This window comes from Felis catus, chromosome B3 (assembly GCF_018350175.1).
Source record: "Felis catus isolate Fca126 chromosome B3, F.catus_Fca126_mat1.0, whole genome shotgun sequence".
Taxonomy (NCBI): Eukaryota; Metazoa; Chordata; class Mammalia; order Carnivora; family Felidae; genus Felis; species Felis catus.
Window position 1 is genome coordinate 33,996,987 of NC_058373.1, and position 19,434 is coordinate 34,016,420.

At 44.9% G+C, this 19,434-nt stretch overlaps 1 protein-coding gene across 7 annotated transcripts in view; it reads right to left on the bottom strand.

Annotated features, from left to right (window-relative positions):
• Nucleotides 1-2,132: 2,132 nt before the first annotated feature.
• The window catches only part of THSD4 (thrombospondin type 1 domain containing 4), a 576,883-nt gene continuing 559,581 nt past the window's right edge, over nt 2,133-19,434 (bottom strand). For 6 of the 7 annotated variants that reach the window (XM_023255096.2, XM_045059086.1, XM_045059083.1 and 3 more), the window contains 4 exons: nt 17,270-17,443; nt 10,406-10,585; nt 9,217-9,361; nt 2,133-3,505 (listed from right to left, as the gene is read on the bottom strand). In XM_023255096.2, coding sequence (XP_023110864.2) covers nt 3,363-3,505; nt 9,217-9,361; nt 10,406-10,585; nt 17,270-17,443 — 642 coding nt within the window. In that variant the 3' untranslated portion in view covers nt 2,133-3,362. The remainder of the gene's footprint in view (nt 3,506-9,216; nt 9,362-10,405; nt 10,586-17,269; nt 17,444-19,434) is intronic. The other variant, XR_002742857.2, reaches the window with a different exon arrangement.

Below are 19,434 nucleotides of genomic sequence, written 5' to 3' on the forward strand. Positions count from 1 at the left end.
ACGTTTTCTCCCTGAAGACAAAGGACTGACCCATTTGCTCCTACTTAATTCCGCCAGAGGCAGGATGGCCGTTCTCACGGGAAGATCACGGTCTCTAGCACAGCTGTTAGGTAACGTTTGGGGGCCCCAGGACACCAAAGAGATGTCAAAGAGACAAAGCCAGCATTGATGCAGCCAGTCATGAGAATCTGGAGTTGGACCACCCTGGGGTGGTGACTTGCTTGATGAAGAAAGCCCCGTTAGGACGGAGCGTCGCCCATGGAGGGTGGTCCAGACCTCTGCGGGGCAGCCTGGATGGCTCCAAGGTTTCCCCTCAATTTGAGTGAAATCAGCCTTTCTGCTCTTTGACCCACTGATCTGGCCCTCCACCCCCCAGCATGTAGAGAAAGCTTCCTCCAAGGGACCCTTCCCATCGGGGGCTTGTTCCGCAAGGTCTGAGAGCAGCTGCATGAAGGCAACGCTTCTCTTGTGACAAGACGCAAAAGTAGGTGGTGACAGGGAGAGAGAGGGCTCTGGACAGAGACCACCCGAATGCTTGGCTTCTCTGGTCCTGCTCTGCTTGGTGGGCATGGGAACCGGGGTCTCTGCCCGACAGCTCACTGCACGAGTTACACTGTGTGGAGATGAGGAGAGATGGGTGTGCTTTTGCAAAATGGCGGCTGGGCTCTCCAAGAAGAGAATAAGACCCAACGAAAGGTCACACAGAATTTCTGAAAGCCCAGGGGTGGTGGCAACCGAACACAGTGTGTCAGAGTGGGCTGGCCATACCGTTTCCAAAAGCTTTAAGTGGGGCGCCTGGGTGGCGCAGTCGGTTAAGCGTCCGACTTCGGCCAGGTCACGATCTCGCGGTCCGGGGGTTCGAGCCCCGCGTCGGGCTCTGGGCTGATGGCTCGGAGCCTGGAGCCTGTTTCCGATTCTGTGTCTCCCTCTCTCTCTGCCCCTCCCCCGTTCATGCTCTGTCTCTCTCTGTCCCAAAAATAAAATAAAAAACGTTGAAGAAAAAAAAATTAAAAAAAAAACAAAAAACAAAAGCTTTAAGTGACCGTCAAATTAGCAGATTTTTGGGTTAAAGGGCTCATGGGAGAAACTCAGTTACCGGGAATCCAGGTTTGCTTTGAAAGGGAAATAAGCCCAGGACCACGGTACTAAATAAGACAGACTTTCTATGAGCTTACAGTTTGTTTAAGCCTGAAGTTTTTCTTAATTGGTGAAAGAATATAAAACCCTTGAACAACATGGGTTTGAATTGCATGGGTCCGCTTATACAGAGATTTTTCTTTTCGATAAATACCCTACAGTATTGTAAATGCATTTTTTCTTTCTTGTGATTTTTCTTTTCTTTCTTTAAACATTTTTTAGGGTTTAATTTTGAGAGAGAGAGAAAGAGAGAGAGAGAGAGGGAGAACGAGTAGGGGAGGGGCAGAGAGAGAGGGAGACACAGAACCCAAAGCAGGCTGCAGGCTCTGAGCTGTCAGCACAGAGCCCGATGTGGGGCTTGAACCCATGAGCTGTGAGATCACAACCTGAGCTCAAGTTGGAATCTTAACCCACTGAGCCACCCAGGTGCTGCTCTTGTGATTCTTCTAAATGACATTTTCTTTTCTCTAAGCTTACCTTATTGTAAGAATATAGTATATAATACACGTAAAAATATGCGTTGATTGCGTCATGGGTAAGGCTTCCAGTCAATGACAGGCTGTTAGTAGTTGAGTTTTTGGGGAGTCAAAGGCTACACAAGGATTTTTGACTGCACAGAGGGTGGCTGGCAGCCTAAGCCCCCTAACTGTTCAAGGGTCATCCATCTATATATATATATATATATATATATATATATATATTCTTTTTAATTGGCTTTTCAGGTGGTTTACCTTTCCCTATGCACTGCATCCCCCTTGCAGCCTGAGGCCTCTAGAACTGCAGAGTCAGGTGAAGGGCATCGGGGAGGATCCTGCCACTGCGGCCGTCACTGAAGGAGCCCACTGAAGGAGACTCTTCCTGGCTGCTGTATGAATGCAGATCTTAGTGCTCAAGTCTGGGATGGTGCGTATAGGTTGTGAGTCACAGTGGGAGGGAGGGATGGGAAGTCAAAACAGAAACCCATAAATCAAACTGGAAAAACCAAAGGGAGACTCTTTCTAATATAAACGCAGGTTTTATGCTGAGACACGTTGGTTAGACTCTCCACTGGGTGATGTGTGGTGAACATTCCAGAAGTGACTGCGAAAGGAGGGAACGCCCAGAGCCCAGAGATATGAAACAAGGGCTCCGTGGCCAAAGAGACCCTGGTGTGCAGTTCCCTGGGGGTGGGGGGGAGGGCACGTATCACTGGGGAATGCACTCAGAATTTCAGGCATCACCTTGCTACCCCATTGACTTTCTTGTCTCATGGACAATTCCGTTAAGGACGGGGTTTAACAAAACCTGCGCAGGGTCCTGTAATGAGGATCTGTGACTTTGTCAGGGAAGGGACAAACAGAAACAGACTTTGGAAACAACAGAGGGCAGTGGATACAGTCTTGACCTTTGGCCAGAGGAAAGAATTCAGAAACTGGGTTTTGTTTGCTGAGCGGGGAAATTTCTCAGTCACTTGGTGTGAAATGAAGCCATGTCCTGTAGACCTAAGGCTTCTGGGCAGGCCTTGGGGTGAGTTTTATGGTCAGATGACAGGGGTCGGACTCAACTCTGCCACCGAACGGGTGAATGTACCTGGCAGGTCAGTTACACAAATTGAGCCTCAGTTTCCTTGTCAGTAAAATGGGATGATGGTTCATTCCCTGGCTTCCATTCTGGGGCTTCATGGGCCGCTAATGATCTAGTACCTGTGAATACACCTGTGAAACAACAAAGCACTATATTGACATGAGATATTTGTGTCATAAGGCAGGAAAAAGCCTAATGTCTTTGAGAATAAAAATAGGCACAGCCAGGCTGAGGTAAGAGTGGGAAGCAGGCGTCTCAGCAAGGCTTGCGGGGGCTCCGGGGTGGGAGCTGCCTCTTCTGACTCTCCAAGGGGCCCCGATATTGAAAAGGGCAGTAGCACCATGGACGAAGCAGCGCCCCTCCAGTGACTTAGAAAGTGCTGGCACGGGAGTTGACTGAGAGCCACATGCACCCCGCCCCCCACTGCGTGGTTTTCAGATGGCACCTTACCAGGTGCCAGGTTTCCCAAGGAGGGATCATCAGTTTATGGTGATGCTAAAGGACAACCGTGGCTTGGCTCCTGGGCACCACGTGTCCGCTTTGCCGAAGGTGGGGTGGTGACTACGCTGGCTGGCGGCCTGGAAGCCTCTGGCGGAGCAGCGGCCAGCCAGTCCCACCGCCGACAGACTCCCCGACCGCCCGACTGCCGCGGGGCGGGCGTGTTATCTGCTCCCCAGGAAGCCCGGGTGCCTGTTGGCCACACGCGTGCAGGAGGCACAGCAGGCCGTCTTGTAGTAGTTGTAGACACACAGTCGCGCCTGGACCACCACGTTGCAGTTGTAGTACCTGTCCTTGCAGTTTTCATCTGCAGCAGAAGAGAACAGAAAAGACTCTCTGAGCATAGAGCCAGCCCGGACCCATGGGAAGAGAAAGGACAGTGGACTTGGCTTTCCCTCCTGGTCCTGCTTTAGTACCCATGGGAGGTGCAGGGTGGGCGAGGAGCTTATGTTTATCTTTTCTTTTTTTAAAAAAAAATTTTTTTTAACATTTATTCATTTTTGAGACAGAGAGAGACAGAGCATGAATGGGGGAAGGTCAGAGAGAGGGAGACACAGAATCCAAAGCGGGCTCCAGGCTCTGAGCTGTCAGCACAGAGCCCGACGCGGGGCTCGAACTCACGGACCGCGAGATCATGGCCTGAGCCGAAGTCGGACGCCCAACCGACTGAGCCACCCAGGCGCCCCTATCTTTTTCTTTTAAACATGGTAACAGAACGGACGGTGTCCTCCCTGCTCCCCAGCAGAGACACAGTTCCCAGAGTTCACTCCGCGGCCACCTCCCCTTTCTTCTCACCTGCCCCCGAGGTCATCAAACCCCACATTTGGTATTTATTATCCCCAATCCTTTCTTCATACGCGAGCTGTGAATGATCATGCCCCAATCACTATGTGGCATTTAAACTTCAAAAAAAAAAAAAAAAAGATACAGATTGTATATATTCCTTGGCAACGTGCTCTACGTTGACTTTGTGTGATTCGCTCATGTTTAATGAATGCTCTGCGGGACTTCATTTTCATCGTACATGCCGCAACTTATGGACCCATTTTCCACTGACAGTTGTTTTCCATTTTTTAAGGCCGCAAACACTGCTCCTTTCAACAACTGTTACACATCCCCTTCTCTGGGTCCTGCTGGGTCACAAGGTAGATGCAAACTTACTGGATCCCATCTGATGGCTCTCCCAAGTAGGTGCAACAACCGACATTTTTGCCAGTGGTACAGACAATTTCCCTTTGTGCCGCATCTTTTTGCTGATCTGGCGGATGTGACATTATCCCCAAATGAGGTCAAACGTATCGTCATCATACGCATACTGGCCATTCGAGTTTCCTTTTCTGTGAATTGCTTTTCCCATCTTTTGACCAATTGCTAACTTGGTTAACTTAAAACAAATGATTCAAGGACATTCTTTGCATATAATGGATCTGATCTTTTTGTTCATTGTAGGTGTTGCAAATACCTTCTCCACGCCTGAGGCCTTTCTTACCAGTTTGCCTAGTGTTGATTGGCAAATAGATTTTATTTTTAATATAATAGGCATTATAACATTTTACTTGGTGGTTTGGGATTTGTGTTTCTCATCGAAGAAATGATTCCCTATGCTAATAGACATATTTCCGCATATTCTCTTTTAAAAGTTACAAAAATTTCTCTTCACGTTTATTTCCCTAATTCACCCAGAATTGATGCGTGGGCATGTGCGGTGACAAGGAGGAATTCAATTTGGATTTTTTTCTCTGTGGGTAAACAATTGTTTCATTACCATTAACTGAACGTTGGTGTTTCCTCCCCAGATTCGTAATGTTAACTTTGCCCATGTATCACAAGCCACGCTATGCTCGAGTGTATTTGGGGAACTCTATTCCGTTCCTTTGGTTTAGTTATCTATCCTTGGGCCAGTATCTCCTGATACATCGTAGGATATGTTCCCCGACATTGGTCATTATCAAAATCACCTTGCCTATTATTATTTCTTTGCTTTTGCTCTTCTGTGTAAACTTTAGACACTGTTAGATTTTTCTATGAAAAGCCCTGTCTAGATTTTGATTAACGTTGCTTGAACTTACAGATTAATCAGGGAAATAACTGACATAATTTCAGATGCTTGCTTTTTGATATGCCTCACAAGTATATTTAATCCATTTGTGCATCATGACATACAGCTTTACCACATTCTTTTCAAGACGTCAATTCTGTCCTATGTGCAGTAGCATAATTAGCCATTTCCTTCTCCCGGTAGAAATGTAATTGCTTCCGATTTCTATGAGTCACAAGAAATTCTACAATTCAGTCACTTATCAATTCTACACAATTTTCCGAGCCCTATTCCTCATGTATGTGCATATCCATACATTTTTGAGAGCAAAGCTTGAGTGTAAATTTCCGGAAGTAGAGTCACTGAGTCAAAGACACCGAATACTTTGTGTATTGAATGACAGTGCCAAAGTTCTCCTAGAAGATTACATTCCCCCCACAACTTTGCCAACAGCGAATACTGTCCAATTTTTAAAAGTTTTCCAGTCTTAGGGAAAAACACAGACTACCATTATTTTTAAAATTTGCCTTTTTGATGTGCTAGTGAAGCTGATTACTAACTCCGCCTCTTCCAACTATGTTTGTTCGTATCTTTTATCCTTTATAAAATTGGATCACTTGTCTTTTCAGGTACACAGCAAAACTGAAGGAAAGGTACAGAGGTATAGGGATTCTTTTCTTTGTGAGACAGAGAGAGAGAGAGAGAGAGAGAGAGCACAAGCGGGGGAGGGGCAGAAAGAGAGAGGGAGACACAGAATCCTTAGCAGGCTCCAGGCTCTGAGCTGTCAGCACAGAGCCTGACGCGGGGTTTGACCTCATGAACCGTGAGATCATGACCTGAGCTAAAGTCGGATGCTTGACTGAGCCACCCAGGCGCCCCTCTTATCTCTTCTTTTTAAACTAATTTGTGTGAGTTTTATGTATATTAAGGATTTGACTCTGCTTGAGTGGCATTTATTTGATTCTTTGATTCTAAGATACGGTCAGTTGTGAGGTGATTTAGTAACGGCTCTCTGGAATTAAGTGAAAGATTATAAAAATGTATGTAGATTTCAAAAACCTGATAACAGCATACATTTGCCCATGTACTCACACACTATTTTCTTCTCGAGCATTATAACCAAATGTGCACCCGAGCCGTCTTTGCTCTCCCAGTGTATACAGATTCTTGCTGGGTGCAACTGTCTGGGATACACTTGGTGCTTCATAACTCTGGCTCACAGCCTGGGCATTTTTAGTACCTTTAACTCTGATGGTATCGATCGGGATCAATCTGAGGCATATGAAAGAATACCACGGTCTTGCTTACATTTTCTCTTTTGTTAAATCTCATAGTTTCCCTTTTCCTGAATTGAATTTTCTATAATTGGAAACTAAACGGGTTTTTTTCTTGTCCTTGCAAAGACACCATAGACAAGTGGAAAAGACCAAGGCAGACTGGTAAAAAATTTCTATCACGTCAAATTAGTTAGAAACCTGGAGGAGATGTCTGCTAGCTGAGGGCTAGCCCTTCAGAACACACGAACCGTTTATACCAATCACTCCCAGCTTGCAAACTGTACAATCAATTCTATGGGTCTGGTAATTTTGGCTGTCTTTAATTATCTCGGGCTGGCCCGAGACAAGTAGACAAGTTTATACACACAACTTTTCTTTCCAGTGTTGTATTACTTTTTTTAAAAAACAATTTACCTAACAATTTAGGATCCACATTTGAACAAATGCTTTAATTATGTGTTGCCAATGTAAGTTGATGGAGGCGACATCTAGGTGAACATGTTTGTGTGCATGAATCGGCAATGGTACTTCTGTCCCTCTGGGCTCTGGCTCCTGGCTGGACGGTTTCCTCTCATATTGATTGTGTCACATTGCAGTAAAGTATATTTCACATTGTCTCACAATCGTTCCTCATTCTCTCTCTCTTTTCCTTTCTTCGCTTCTTTCAACTTGGGTTATGATGTCTGTGATGGTTCATTTTGTGTGTCAACTTTACTAGCGATGGGGAGCCCAGATGGAAAGTGATTTCCGGGTGTGTTTCTGGATGAGGTTGCATTGGAACTGACGGGCCCCGTAAAGCAGGTGGCCCTCCCCATTGCAGATGGGCCTCATCCACTGAGGGCCTGAACAGGACGTAAAACAGAGGAAGGAGGGCTTTGCCCCTTTTCTGTCTCACTGCTTGAGCTGGACATTTCATGTCGTCATCTCGGCTCTTGGACTGGGATTCACGCCATCAGCTCCCCCTGGTTTTCAGGCCTTCAGACTCAGATTGAATTATACCAGCAGCTTTCCCGAGTCTCCAGCTTGTGACGGGTAGATTGTGGGGCTTCTCAGCTTCTACAGTCATATAAGCCAATTACTCATTTCTCCCTTCTTTTCTCTCTTTACCTATCTATCTATCCATCTATCCATCTATCTATCCATCTACCTATTTATCTATCTATCCATCTCTCTCTCTCTCTCTCTCTATCATCTATCTATCTGTCATCTTTTGTCTACCTACCCACTTATCCATCCGTCTATCTTTCCTATTGGTTCTGGTTCTCCAGAGAGCCCTGATACAATGTTCTTAACAGAAAAATGTTTTTAATTAATTATGTTTTTACATTCAGCAATGAGGCCTCTGAGTTTCGGGTCTAGTTTATGAAGACTTAACCAACTCTGAGATGTATTTTCTCTGGCATTTTTACAGTATGTTTTTTTTAATGTAAGGATCTTCAATCCATTAGGCACTTGTGTTTTTATATGGCATAAGGCAAGATTTAAGATGCTTTTCTTTGTTTTTTCAAATGGATCTTCAACTATCTGAATACAGTGGAAATCTCTCCTTTCCGTACTTCCTTAATATTAGACTATCATACTTCACTTCCTTGGTAAAAAGGAATCTGTTTCAGAATTCTGTATTATAACATCAATATGCCTGTCTCTTCCTGAATCAGTAGCATATAGTTTTAATTTATGTAGTTTTATAATATGTTCAAGTATATGATAAGGCAATATATTAAATTTTTTTAATGTTTATCTATTTTTGAAAGAGAAAGGGAGGGAGAGAGAGAGAGAGAGAAGCACAAATGGGGAAGAGGCAGAGAGAGGGAGACACAGAATCCAAAGCAGGCTCCAGGCTCTGAGCTGTCAGCACAGGATCTGACGCAGGGCTCGAACTCACGAACTGTGAGATCATGACCTGAGCGGAAGTCTGATGCTTAACCGACTGAGCCACCCAGGAGCCCTGGCAATCTATTTGAACATATTATATGCTGAACCCCATGAACCTTATTTTATCCTCTTTATAGTACTGAGGAACAGTTAGCCTCTCTATCCATTCACATTTCCTTTTATGCTCTATACCAAGGTTTTCTTACTTTTAATTATTATTTAACATTAAAAAAATAGATTTAGACCTTTCTTATTAATTTTCTTCCTTACACTGACTTGTTCCTACAGTTAAAAGTTGAACTCTCGGGGCGCCTGGGTGGCGCAGTCGGTTAAGCGTCCGACTTCATCCAGGTCACGATCTCGCGGTCCGGGAGTTCGAGCCCCGCGTCAGGCTCTGGGCTGATGGCTCAGAGCCTGGAGCCTGTTTCCGATTCTGTGTCTCCCTCTCTCTCTGCCCCTCCCCCATTCATGCTCTGTCTCTCTCTGTCCCAAAAATAAATAAAAACGTTGAAAAAAAAATTAAAAAAAAAAAAAGTTGAACTCTCACTACTTTGACCTTAAAGATAATGGAACCGAATCTCTGAAACCATTAGCATTTTAATCAGTTCACATTTAAGTTTGGAGGGTGTTTTGGATCACCATCCCTGCTATGAACAGTCATCTTAAACTGTGAAACTTATCACACTGAAAGTATTTTGACCCCCTGAACTCCATGACTATGCACAAGGTCATGGAGAGATCTAGATGGGCTTGGCATTTTCATACCAGAGAACTTGATGGAGTTTAAGAAGGATGTATCTTTTCTCCTAGAAAGGAATCCCTACTTACCAACTTCAGGGACACAGTCCTGAGGGTTACAAGATTCTTTCTCTTCTGGTTTCAACTGAGTGTCACAGAGATTGCTTAGGGTCATGTCATCTGACAGGCAGCGCACTTCCCGGACCCGGAAGCCACCCTGGCAGCTCTTGGAGCACTGCATAGTGACAAAAGGAGAGCGTTAAGAGATTTTTGAGAGTCCATTAGCCTAGCACATTGGAGGCGCAGCATTTGGAAGATTTGAAACATCTTCAAAAGGAGACCAAATACTAAAACAAACTCCCATGCGTCCAGCAGCATCAACAGCCATCAACTCACAGCCAATTATGTCCCAACTATACCCCAACCACATCCCCTGTACAACAGCATTTCTCAGAATGTCCAAGGATACCTGCATCCAACTCACCTAAGGAACTTGTTCAAAATGCAAAATACTTGGCTAGGGTGGAGCCAGAATCCGGTCTTTCCAAACAAAATGCTGGTTGATTCTTTTGCACACACTAAAACTGATGGGGCGCCTGGGTGGCTCAGTCAGTGAAGTGTCCGACTTCAGCTCAGGTCATGATCTCCTGGTTTGTGGGTTCAAGCCCTGCATTGGGCTCTGTGCTGACAGCTCAGAGCCTGGAGCCTGCTTCAGATTCTGTGTCTCCCTCTCTCTCTGCCCCTCCCCCACTTGCATTCTCCTTCTCTTTCAAAAATAAATAAACATTAAAAAAATTATTGGGGTGCCTGGGTGGCTCAATCGGTTAAACGACCGACTCCGGCTCAGGTCATGATCTCACAGCTCGTGAGTTTGAGCCCCGCGTCGGGCTCTGAGCCTGGAGCCTGCTTCGGATTCTGTGTCTCTCTATCTCTCTGCCCCTAACCCACTTGCATTCTGTCTCTGTCTCTCTCAAACATAAACAAACATTAAAAAAAAAATTAAAAAAAATAAAAATAAAAAAATTACTAAAAAATAAATAAATCAAATTGAGAGTCACTGCTTTATGGCCTCTTCAGTTTAGAGATCAAGATGGTCCCAGCCTCTGGCTCCTCCCACCGAGCAGGCCCCAACAGCCACTGTCTAGAGTAGGTCACTGTAGGGAATCTACTCCAGGGCTGAGCCCAGTGCCTGCACACAGTAGGTGGTCTGGCTGTCTATGGGAGGAAAACAAAAGCGTGATGTACTAATGTGATGTCTATAAAGAGCACCATGACTTACCATGCTCCATTCTGTGCTAAACCATTTGGCCCCACAAGGCTTGAGGTGGCATGACTGCTGGCTGGGGGGTCTTTCCAGGAAGGAACATTCATATGGGTCCAACACTTCAAAGGTGTCCACGTTCTTCCTAACACAAATCACCTCCCTCTGTTGGGTCCCGCTCCCACACTCGATGGAACACTGGAGAAAAATCAGAGAAGGATGGGTGTCACATGACAGAAAGGGGACGAGAACATCAAGCGGTGTCTGTCTGAGTGCTTTTTATCATCAGTTCAGTGGGGATGAGCCCAACGGCACCTGGAAAATATTACTGGACGAAAAGTTGCAGGTGGATTCCAATTTTCCTAACAGCTCTGTGTTTGGAATGGACAGTAGGTGCCCTGGGTTATCACAGCGCCAGGATTGTGGTGCCCTCTGTGGTGCGATTGAAACGGTTTCTTTTAGACCACCTCTTTTATATAACCCCTCCCTGGGCGCACAGGCAGGAACACATCAGCCTGTCAATTTGGTTGTCGCTGTCCAGTAGATTCTGACACTGCTCATTGTAAAACAATGAACCAACATTCTGATGGCTTTGCCAGGTCTCAGTGCGTGGACACTGGGAATGAAGTAGTCTCTTAGAGCCCACACACCTGTGGATGAAGGGCTAAATTAAAATTCTTCGGGATGCACGAACGTGAGAATATCCAAGACTGGGGACAATGCCCCCTGTGGTCAACCCTCCCCTCCCAACAGGTGGCCAGCAGGAAGCTTTGACGTTGGAGTCCAAGCCTTTCACTTCCCACCTTGGTGGGAAGTGTGCAGGGGGTAGTCACACAAAGAGGGTGGTCAGACAATTACATGCGTTGGCGTATTTTGTTAGTTTCCACGAACACGATGCATATAACTGCTCACCAAGTATTCTATGTAAGTATCTGTTACTTTGTAAAATGTTTTCTGTTCACATTTGGTTGACTCTTAACACTTCTTGATTACAAAAAGTTTAAACTGTGATCTATATTCTTCTAGAGACTTTAAATAATCTACTACCTGTATAAGAGCCTCTAATAATTTCTTCAGTTGAAACTCTTAACATTACCTTTGCTGTCTGTATGCAGGAACATAATCGAATTAAAAAAACGGGGGGAAACCCACACATATCTACAGAAAAAAAAAGACAAATCCCAAACCAACAGACTATGAATTAAGCACACAGGACATCATAAGCATCACCCTCAGCAATTTCCCCTTTGTGCTCTTTTTTGGGTGAGCAGGGCATCCTCATAAGACATCCAGAGAATACGTCTTCTTAGTTTGTTTTTCCTATTTTTTTTCCACGTTAGTTTATGATTGATTTGGAGTATATTCAGGTTTTGTCCTTTTCTTACAAATGCTGCAGACAATGACAGCACCGGAGGCAGGGGAGGAGTGACCAGGCTGCCAGGCAAAGGTCTGGCCTCCCCTGCAGGAGGAGTGAGTGTGTGTGTTAAAGCAAGGGTGGAATAGGAGACATGGAAACTAGTCCAGACATCGTCACTAAACAGCTCTGTGACTTTAGCCAAGATATTGCACTTCCCCATGGCTCTACTGTCTCACTTGCAAAGTGGCGGTTTGGAAACCTAATCAGAAAGACTCCTCCCCGCCACGACTGCTCTGAGGGTCTGTGTCTGTACTGAGTGCTTGGCAGAATAGCAGAGTACAAACCTTGACCAAAACCTGAAGTTATTTGATGCTATTTTTAGAAAGTCCTTGAAGAGATTAGGTAATTAAGGGAGAATGAGTACATAGCTCAGCCTTCTACCCTCAATGCCCAGAAATGGCAGAATGTTTGTGTTAGGAACAAGTGAATGTATGTGTGTATGGCAGGGGCGGGAGGGGGGGTGATATACGTGTGCATGCACGAAATAGCATTTGAAAACAGGAAAGGATACTCATCCTTGGTGGAACGGAAGTTATGGGGGATACTAGAACGGTGAAAGGCAGCTGAGACTAAATTGAAGAAGCACATCATAGTTCAAAATGCACACGCAGGAGGATGCCTGGCAAGGAGGAGAGTTCAGGTGCTTTGGGTGAGAAGGAATATGAGGAGCAGGAGAGAGGACTCAAGGCAGTGAGAGAGTGGCCGCTAAGGTACTGACCAGGAACAGCTGGGCTGGCCTGACTGTGCCCGGGTGCCTGACAGTAAAGACATCTGCCCCTACTGTCAAAGGGCAAAGTGAAGGCATTCTCATATTTTCAATGGCTCAGAAACTTACCACTCATGATCCTATTTGAAAGACTTACTGACTAACGGTCTCTAACCAGATAAAAAAGAACCTGGAAGAAGACACACCAGCAAGGACATAAAGCAGAAGTTGGCAAAAGCTGTTGCTAATAATGGTTTCCAGGGATGATGAAGATGTTCTGGAATCAGACAGTGGTGGTGGCTGTACAGTTTTGTGGATATACTAAAAACCACTGAATTGTATACTTTTAAAAGGGTGAATTCTGGGGCGCCTGGGTGGCTCGGTCAGTTGGGCGTCAGACTTCGGCTCAGGTCATGATCTTGCAGTTGGTGATTTCGAGCCCCACGTCGGGGTCTGTGCTGACAGCTCAGAGACTGAAGCCTGCTTCGGATTCTGTGTCTCCCTCTCTCTCTGCCCCTCCCCCGCTCATGTTCTGTCTCTCTGTCTCAAAAATAAATCCACATTAAAAAAATTTTTTTAAAGGGTGAATTTTATGGTATGTGAATTATATTTCAATAAAAAGATAACCTTTGGGTGGGAGAAAGCTATTTTTAAACCTAAATTTTCTCGATTTTCAGTATTTTCTATAAAATTAGTTAACATTAATATGGAGCTGGATCCAGATGATCTCAAGATCTTTTGGGAGCTATTGTGGATTGAGAAAGTGGAGATAAATAAATGAGGACTTAAGGTTTCTGTTTTCTTTTGGGGGAAGATGTAGTTATAGATAACACAGATAGAAACATAGAACTTTAAAACTGCTAAATATTTGAATGTTATTACCAAATGAATAAAAATAGAATTTATAACTTCCAAAATGTTAGAGGGAAAAATGGAATTAGAGAAACCTAATCCATGCAAATGTGCAGAAAGTTAAGAAGAAACAGACCCAGAAAACATGGCAATAACCTAAACAGGAAACACAAGTTAAGATGGCAGGGGAAAGTCCAAACATATAACTGATTGCAATAAATGTGAATGGTTAAATTTTAATTCTTAAAAAAACAGAGACTTGCTTGGGGTGCTTAGGTGGCTCAGCTGGTTAAGTGTCTGACACTTGGTTTCAGCTTAGGTTGTGATCTCACTGTGAGATCCACTGTCAGCATGGAGCCTGCTTGGGATTCTCTCTCTTCCTGCCCCTCCCCCACTCGCTCTTGTTCTTTCTTAAAATAAATAAACATTAAAAACAACCCCAAACCACACCAAACCAAAACTACAGAGACTTGCAGACTGGGTAAAAATAAAGTCTTGCCTACAAAACGCATACCTTGGAAAAGTACATAAGAAGATGACAAAGATGCACCAGGTGAAATTCGACAACGAGAAATGAGAGTAATGCAAATATCAGGTAAAATATAATTCATGGAGAAAAGCCTAGAAGAGCAAGTGGTATTTAACAGGGACAACTACTTCCACTGAGCAGTGGGAGCGATTATGTGTGTTTGTACACCTGAAGAATTCCTGCCGTTGTACATTGGGGGATCACTGATCCAAGACCAGATGAGAGTGGAGATATCTGCTCAAGATGCCAGTGAAATCCAGACAGGCAGACAAGAGGGCTGCTCTCAATGGCTAGAGACTGTGAAAGACCCCCCAGAACAAAGACAATGTACAGGTGAAGTAAACCCAGAACTGGTGGGGAAGATAGGAAACATCTGTGATCCGTCTAGGCACTGACCTAGATACTGGTGGAATACCCTGAGTAGGAGTTGGGCTACTTTGGCTGCAGGTAGAAAAGGGACTCCTTAAGCTTGACAGGTCTCCTTCTCTTGGATTGGCTTTCTCCACAAGCCTCAACAAGGCCGCTGCTAGCACCCGTGCTCACGACTTCCCAGGGAGTCTCTTCCCCCAAAGCCCACACTAAAAGTCCCAGAGAAAAACTCTGCTTGGCTTGGCTTGGGTTACACGTCCACCCTGGACAATTCACTGTGACCAGGCTAGTGGGGTGTTCCAGATGCAACTATCGTTCAAACCACATGGATGGAAGCAACATTTATTTTTATTTTAGTTTCAATAAATAAGCATGCTCTACTTCATTTTCTCTGGGGACAACATCAGATTCCCAGGGTATGGAGGTGCCCCCAGACTCCAACATCCTCATAAATCCAGAACGAAAACCTTGTCACATTCAGTCATGTCCTGACCCTTTTGGACAACAGGGCAATAAATTCTGTTTCTAATCCTGGCAGAAACAAACACTGCCTTCACCCAGATTCACATCACTCTCAGTTCTCTGAGTAGGTCAGGAGTCAACAGGAGGCCTGCGAGGAAAAAGGACCCTGAGTCCTGCTCCCCTCTCGTCTTGGGAGATTGGTAGACATTCGAGTTGAATTGTACTGCTCATCCTCACCATGTGAGGGCTGTTGCAATTTCCCATAGGGCTCTCCCCTTTGCCTCGGTTTCTGTGGGTGCGTTGTGTAATACAGCTCCTTCTGAATTATCTTTGGGATTCAGGTCCCACGCCCTAAGTGTTTTGCTATCAATAATGACACAGAAATAGCCGGCAGACAAAATCATAACCATGGGGAAAAGGGAACTACTATTTATTAGCTGGTATTCTTATCCTCATGTTTGGATGGGGAAACAGGCCCACAGAGGTTAAGCTGACTGCCCCGAGTCAGAAGAACTACAGAGGAATAGGGCTGGGGCCAGTTATCAGGTGTTATCTGCCTCTGATACCCACTCGGGTAGCACTGGAAGTACTTGGATTCTCTTTCTTTCTGAATTTTCTATATTTTACAGTTTGTATTATAAAAACATGAAAGGAAACTTGAGAAGAAAACATTTCCCCCTGTTGTTCATATAAAACCCCATTCTTTGAAGCGGCTGAGATGACATTCATGTATTTTCATATTCTGGTTTTCACTTGCCACTATACCATGTGTACTTTCTACGTCTCCCTAATTATCACTGTTGTTACATGATATTCTAATGAGTTATGATATACCATAATATCCCTACGTGCCCTGCTGTCATGAACACCTCTGTTAAAAATGCCTTTTTTGCCCCCCTTCTGGTAATTATTTTCTTAAAAAGAATCCCCAGAAGCAGAGTGACTGGTTAAGGCAAATGAACATTTTTATGGTTCTTGACTTTTATTGCCAAACTGCTTTCCAAGGGGGTTGTATCAGCTTACAAGGACGGGGCAGTCCATTTTTTCAGGGTCTGTTTTTAAGGATACTTAAAAGAAATAAAATTCTATATGGAGCCAGAGGTCCTGATAATGTATAAATCATGATCATCAGCCAAAAACGTCTTGGAGAACCAGCCAGCCCTGAGAGCCAAATGCTTAGGGGCCCAAGAGCTCAAAGTACTAATGTTAATCATAATGGGGCAGTAAGAAGGAATGATCTTTTTTCCACATTTTCTTAGGGAGTCTGTGTTCAATTCTGGAACACTGAGGGGGGAAAAATCAATTGATCATTTCAGTTGCTTTCTTAAAGTATTTGGTATTATCTGTTCTTTATAAGGAACAGCCTCAACTTTTTCTACATGAGCTTCTATTTTCTCCTGTTATTGAGACATAATTGACAACAATTGTAATATATTTAAAATGTACTCATGATGGTTTGATGTACATATGCATTGTGAAAGGATTCCCACAGTCAAGTTAATCAACCTCCATCGCCTCCCATATTTCTCTCTTTTGTGTGTGAGAACACTTATATTGTATCCTCTTAGCAAATTTTGACGATACAGTATTATCATTATCCTCATCGTGTTATACATTAGATCCTCAGAACTTTTTTATCTTACAATTGAAAGTCTGTCTGTTTTACCCACCTTTCTCTATTTTCCCCACTCCACCCCCACCCCCAGACCCCGGCAGCCACCGTTCTGCTGTTTCTCCAAGTTCCAGGTTTTTTTTCAGATCCCACATGTAAGTGACACCATGCAGTGTCTTTCTCTGTCTGGCCTATTTGATGTCCTTCAGGTCTACCTGTGTTGCAACAAGGGGCAGGATTTCCTTCTTTTTTATGGTTGAATAATATCTATACTACATCAGTTATATGTATTACATCTTCTTTACCCATCCACGTCTCAACAGACACTTAGGTTATTTCCAGATGTTGGCTACGGTGTATAATGCTTCTACGAACACAAAGGTGCAGGTATCTCTTCCAGACACTGATTTTGCTTCCTTTGCATATATCCCCACAGGTAGTATTTCCGGACCCTATCTATTTGTGCTTCTGACTCTCAAATACAGAAATACAGACAAAACTGGCTCTACTGATGATAATAATGGCAGCGGCAGCTATGATGTAGAGTGTATTTGTTGTATGGCAAGCAAATGCACTGCATTCTTTATATACATTTCCTTCTTCATGTCTTCTAAAAATAACCTAATACAGTGCGGTCATTAGCGGCATTTTACAGACAAAGAAACCATGCTAGACCATACTCTCCTGAGGGCAGGGATATTTGTTTTGTTCATTGATGTAATTCATGTGCTTAGAAGAGCACATAGTAGGAGCTCAAGAAACACTGTTGACTGAATGCAGCTCCAAGAGCATAAGTAGCCTCTCCAGGGTCACGGGCAGCACTGCTGGGATTCAAGCCCAGGATGCCTGGGCTACTGCCATTCCTGGTTCCTGACCCCTCTGCTATGGATGCTCTTACCAGAGACAGACAAACACAGCCAGTTCTGGCCACTCACCTGGCTCCAGCTCCCCGCAAACCACTCCACCTTGCCCGTGCAGGGCCCATTGTCACACGGGGTGGCCTCCGCTGGCCGGTTGTTCCCACAGCCCTCCAGGGGCAGGCTGCTGACGTGGTTGGTCATGCATACCACTGAGCGTGTCCGCACTCCAGCCCCACACTCCGCTGAGCACTGAGAGACAGGAGATAGTTCCATTAGAGGGGACACCCCTACAGGCTCGGAAACCACTTTCAAATGATGTGAAGGAGAACTGAACATCTCATTTCCCTACCAACTCTTTCCCTTCGGGGTCTCTGATCACTTTTCCCGCATAGCCTACTCCATTATGGAGTACCAGTATGGCAACCCCGCGCCCCCATCTTAGATTTTCTGGGACAGTCTTCTTTCCAAGTATCCTGTCCCACTATTGCGATTCATACGCGTACACACTTGTCAGACTGCCTGTCTTGGCTTTTGCTTTTGAAAACATATCCAGTAGCAGAAGAATGGGAGCATGAACACTTGGGCCTCTGTCTACCTGCTGGTAGCCGACATTGGGCTAGTCTGGGGAGACTGGGGAAGTGAAGTCTGTCACCTCATCATTGCCGCCTGCTATTAAGTCCCTGAAGGCCACAGCTGTGACAGTGTTAGGAGACAGCTTGGTATAGAGGGAGAGCTTGGCCCGGGAACCAGACACATCGATGTTAATATGTCTACTAGCTGGGTGGCCTGGGGCAGGTGACCCAGCCCCTCACGTGTTTGGCATACTCACCTGGACAGCTGGCATAGGACAGGTAACGAATGATGTGCTCTGCGTACAGCAGATGTCCAAAAAATGGTATAAGGGGCTTTAAAGAGGCAAGTCCTATATCTCCACTCTAAAATAGAGAAACTGAGGCAAGGTCTTCACTTACAGCCACAGAACCACCAGTGATTTGTCTCCTATAATCACACTATTCTCATCTAGTGCCTAGTAAACACATTCCTGAGCCATACCCTAAAGCTCAAAGAGCATTCTCCATCTGTCTTGAAATACTTTGGAATGCTGCCTTATTTTGCTTCTCATCCTGTACATCCTGTACATTTTCTGCACCTCTTTGTCTGAGTGTTCCCCAGATACCTCATGTCCAGCATGTAAAATAATGGAACCCTGCCTTCACCACCAACCCCATTGCTACTCTTGGTTTTCCAAGTTGTGCTCAGATTTCTACCAGGATTCAAAAGTTGACTGTTCTTCTGAGTTCTTGCTTCCAACATCTAGCCAACCATCAGGTCTCACAGATGTGGTTTGACCACATTTTTTCCTGTTGTGTTCCTTTCTGCCCACGGCTCCCAGCACTACTAATGTTCTTCCCCTGGACTGTGGTCACAGCCTGTTACTCAGCCTCATCACCCTTTCTAATTTGTTGGGCTTCCAGGTGTTGGGACTGCCATGCTGAAAGTCCCCCTGATGCCGTCCCATTCCAACATGGATTTCCCCACCTGACATCAAAGCTTTCCTAGAAGATGACCTCAGTCAACCTCAGCCAACCTCAGTCTTCTAGGCTAACTCACCATTATTCTATCCCACACACCTCATGCTGGACAGAGCCAGGGTCCTCCATTCGCCATCGCATGAAGGGCTCACTGGACCTCGGCCATGCTGTTCCTTCTATCTACCTAGAGCGCTCTTCCCCTTCCCCAGGACACACCAAAATCTGTTAAGGCTCAGCTCAGATGCCAGTGAAAACTCCCTGCATTGCCTGATTCAATACTCTTTCCAGCCTCAGGATTCTCAAGGCACTCTGCATTCTACCGTCTTTCTGTACCGTTACTTACGTCCTACTTTGCTTTATTCTTTCCTTTGTAGAAGTAGGCTCAGTGAAGGAAAGGACTATGGAATCATCTTTAGTTCCTTCTCAGGTCAGCACCTAACTTACGGGCGAATCCATGAATATCAGTTGAAGAAATGAATACAGACTTGGGTCCTTCCTTGCTCATTTCTCTTCTGTAACCAGCACGTTCCAACCCGGAAAGTGGCCCTTCAGAGCTCAACCAAAGCCTGTTCTAACGGTTTCTGCTGGGTCTTCCCTTAAAAACGGAAGGGAAATTTGTTTCACTAATGTTACTGTTTTAAAAAAATAAGCAAAAGCGATGTGACTTAGAAAAAATCTGAGGAAAGAGAAAAAATACAACCCTGTTTC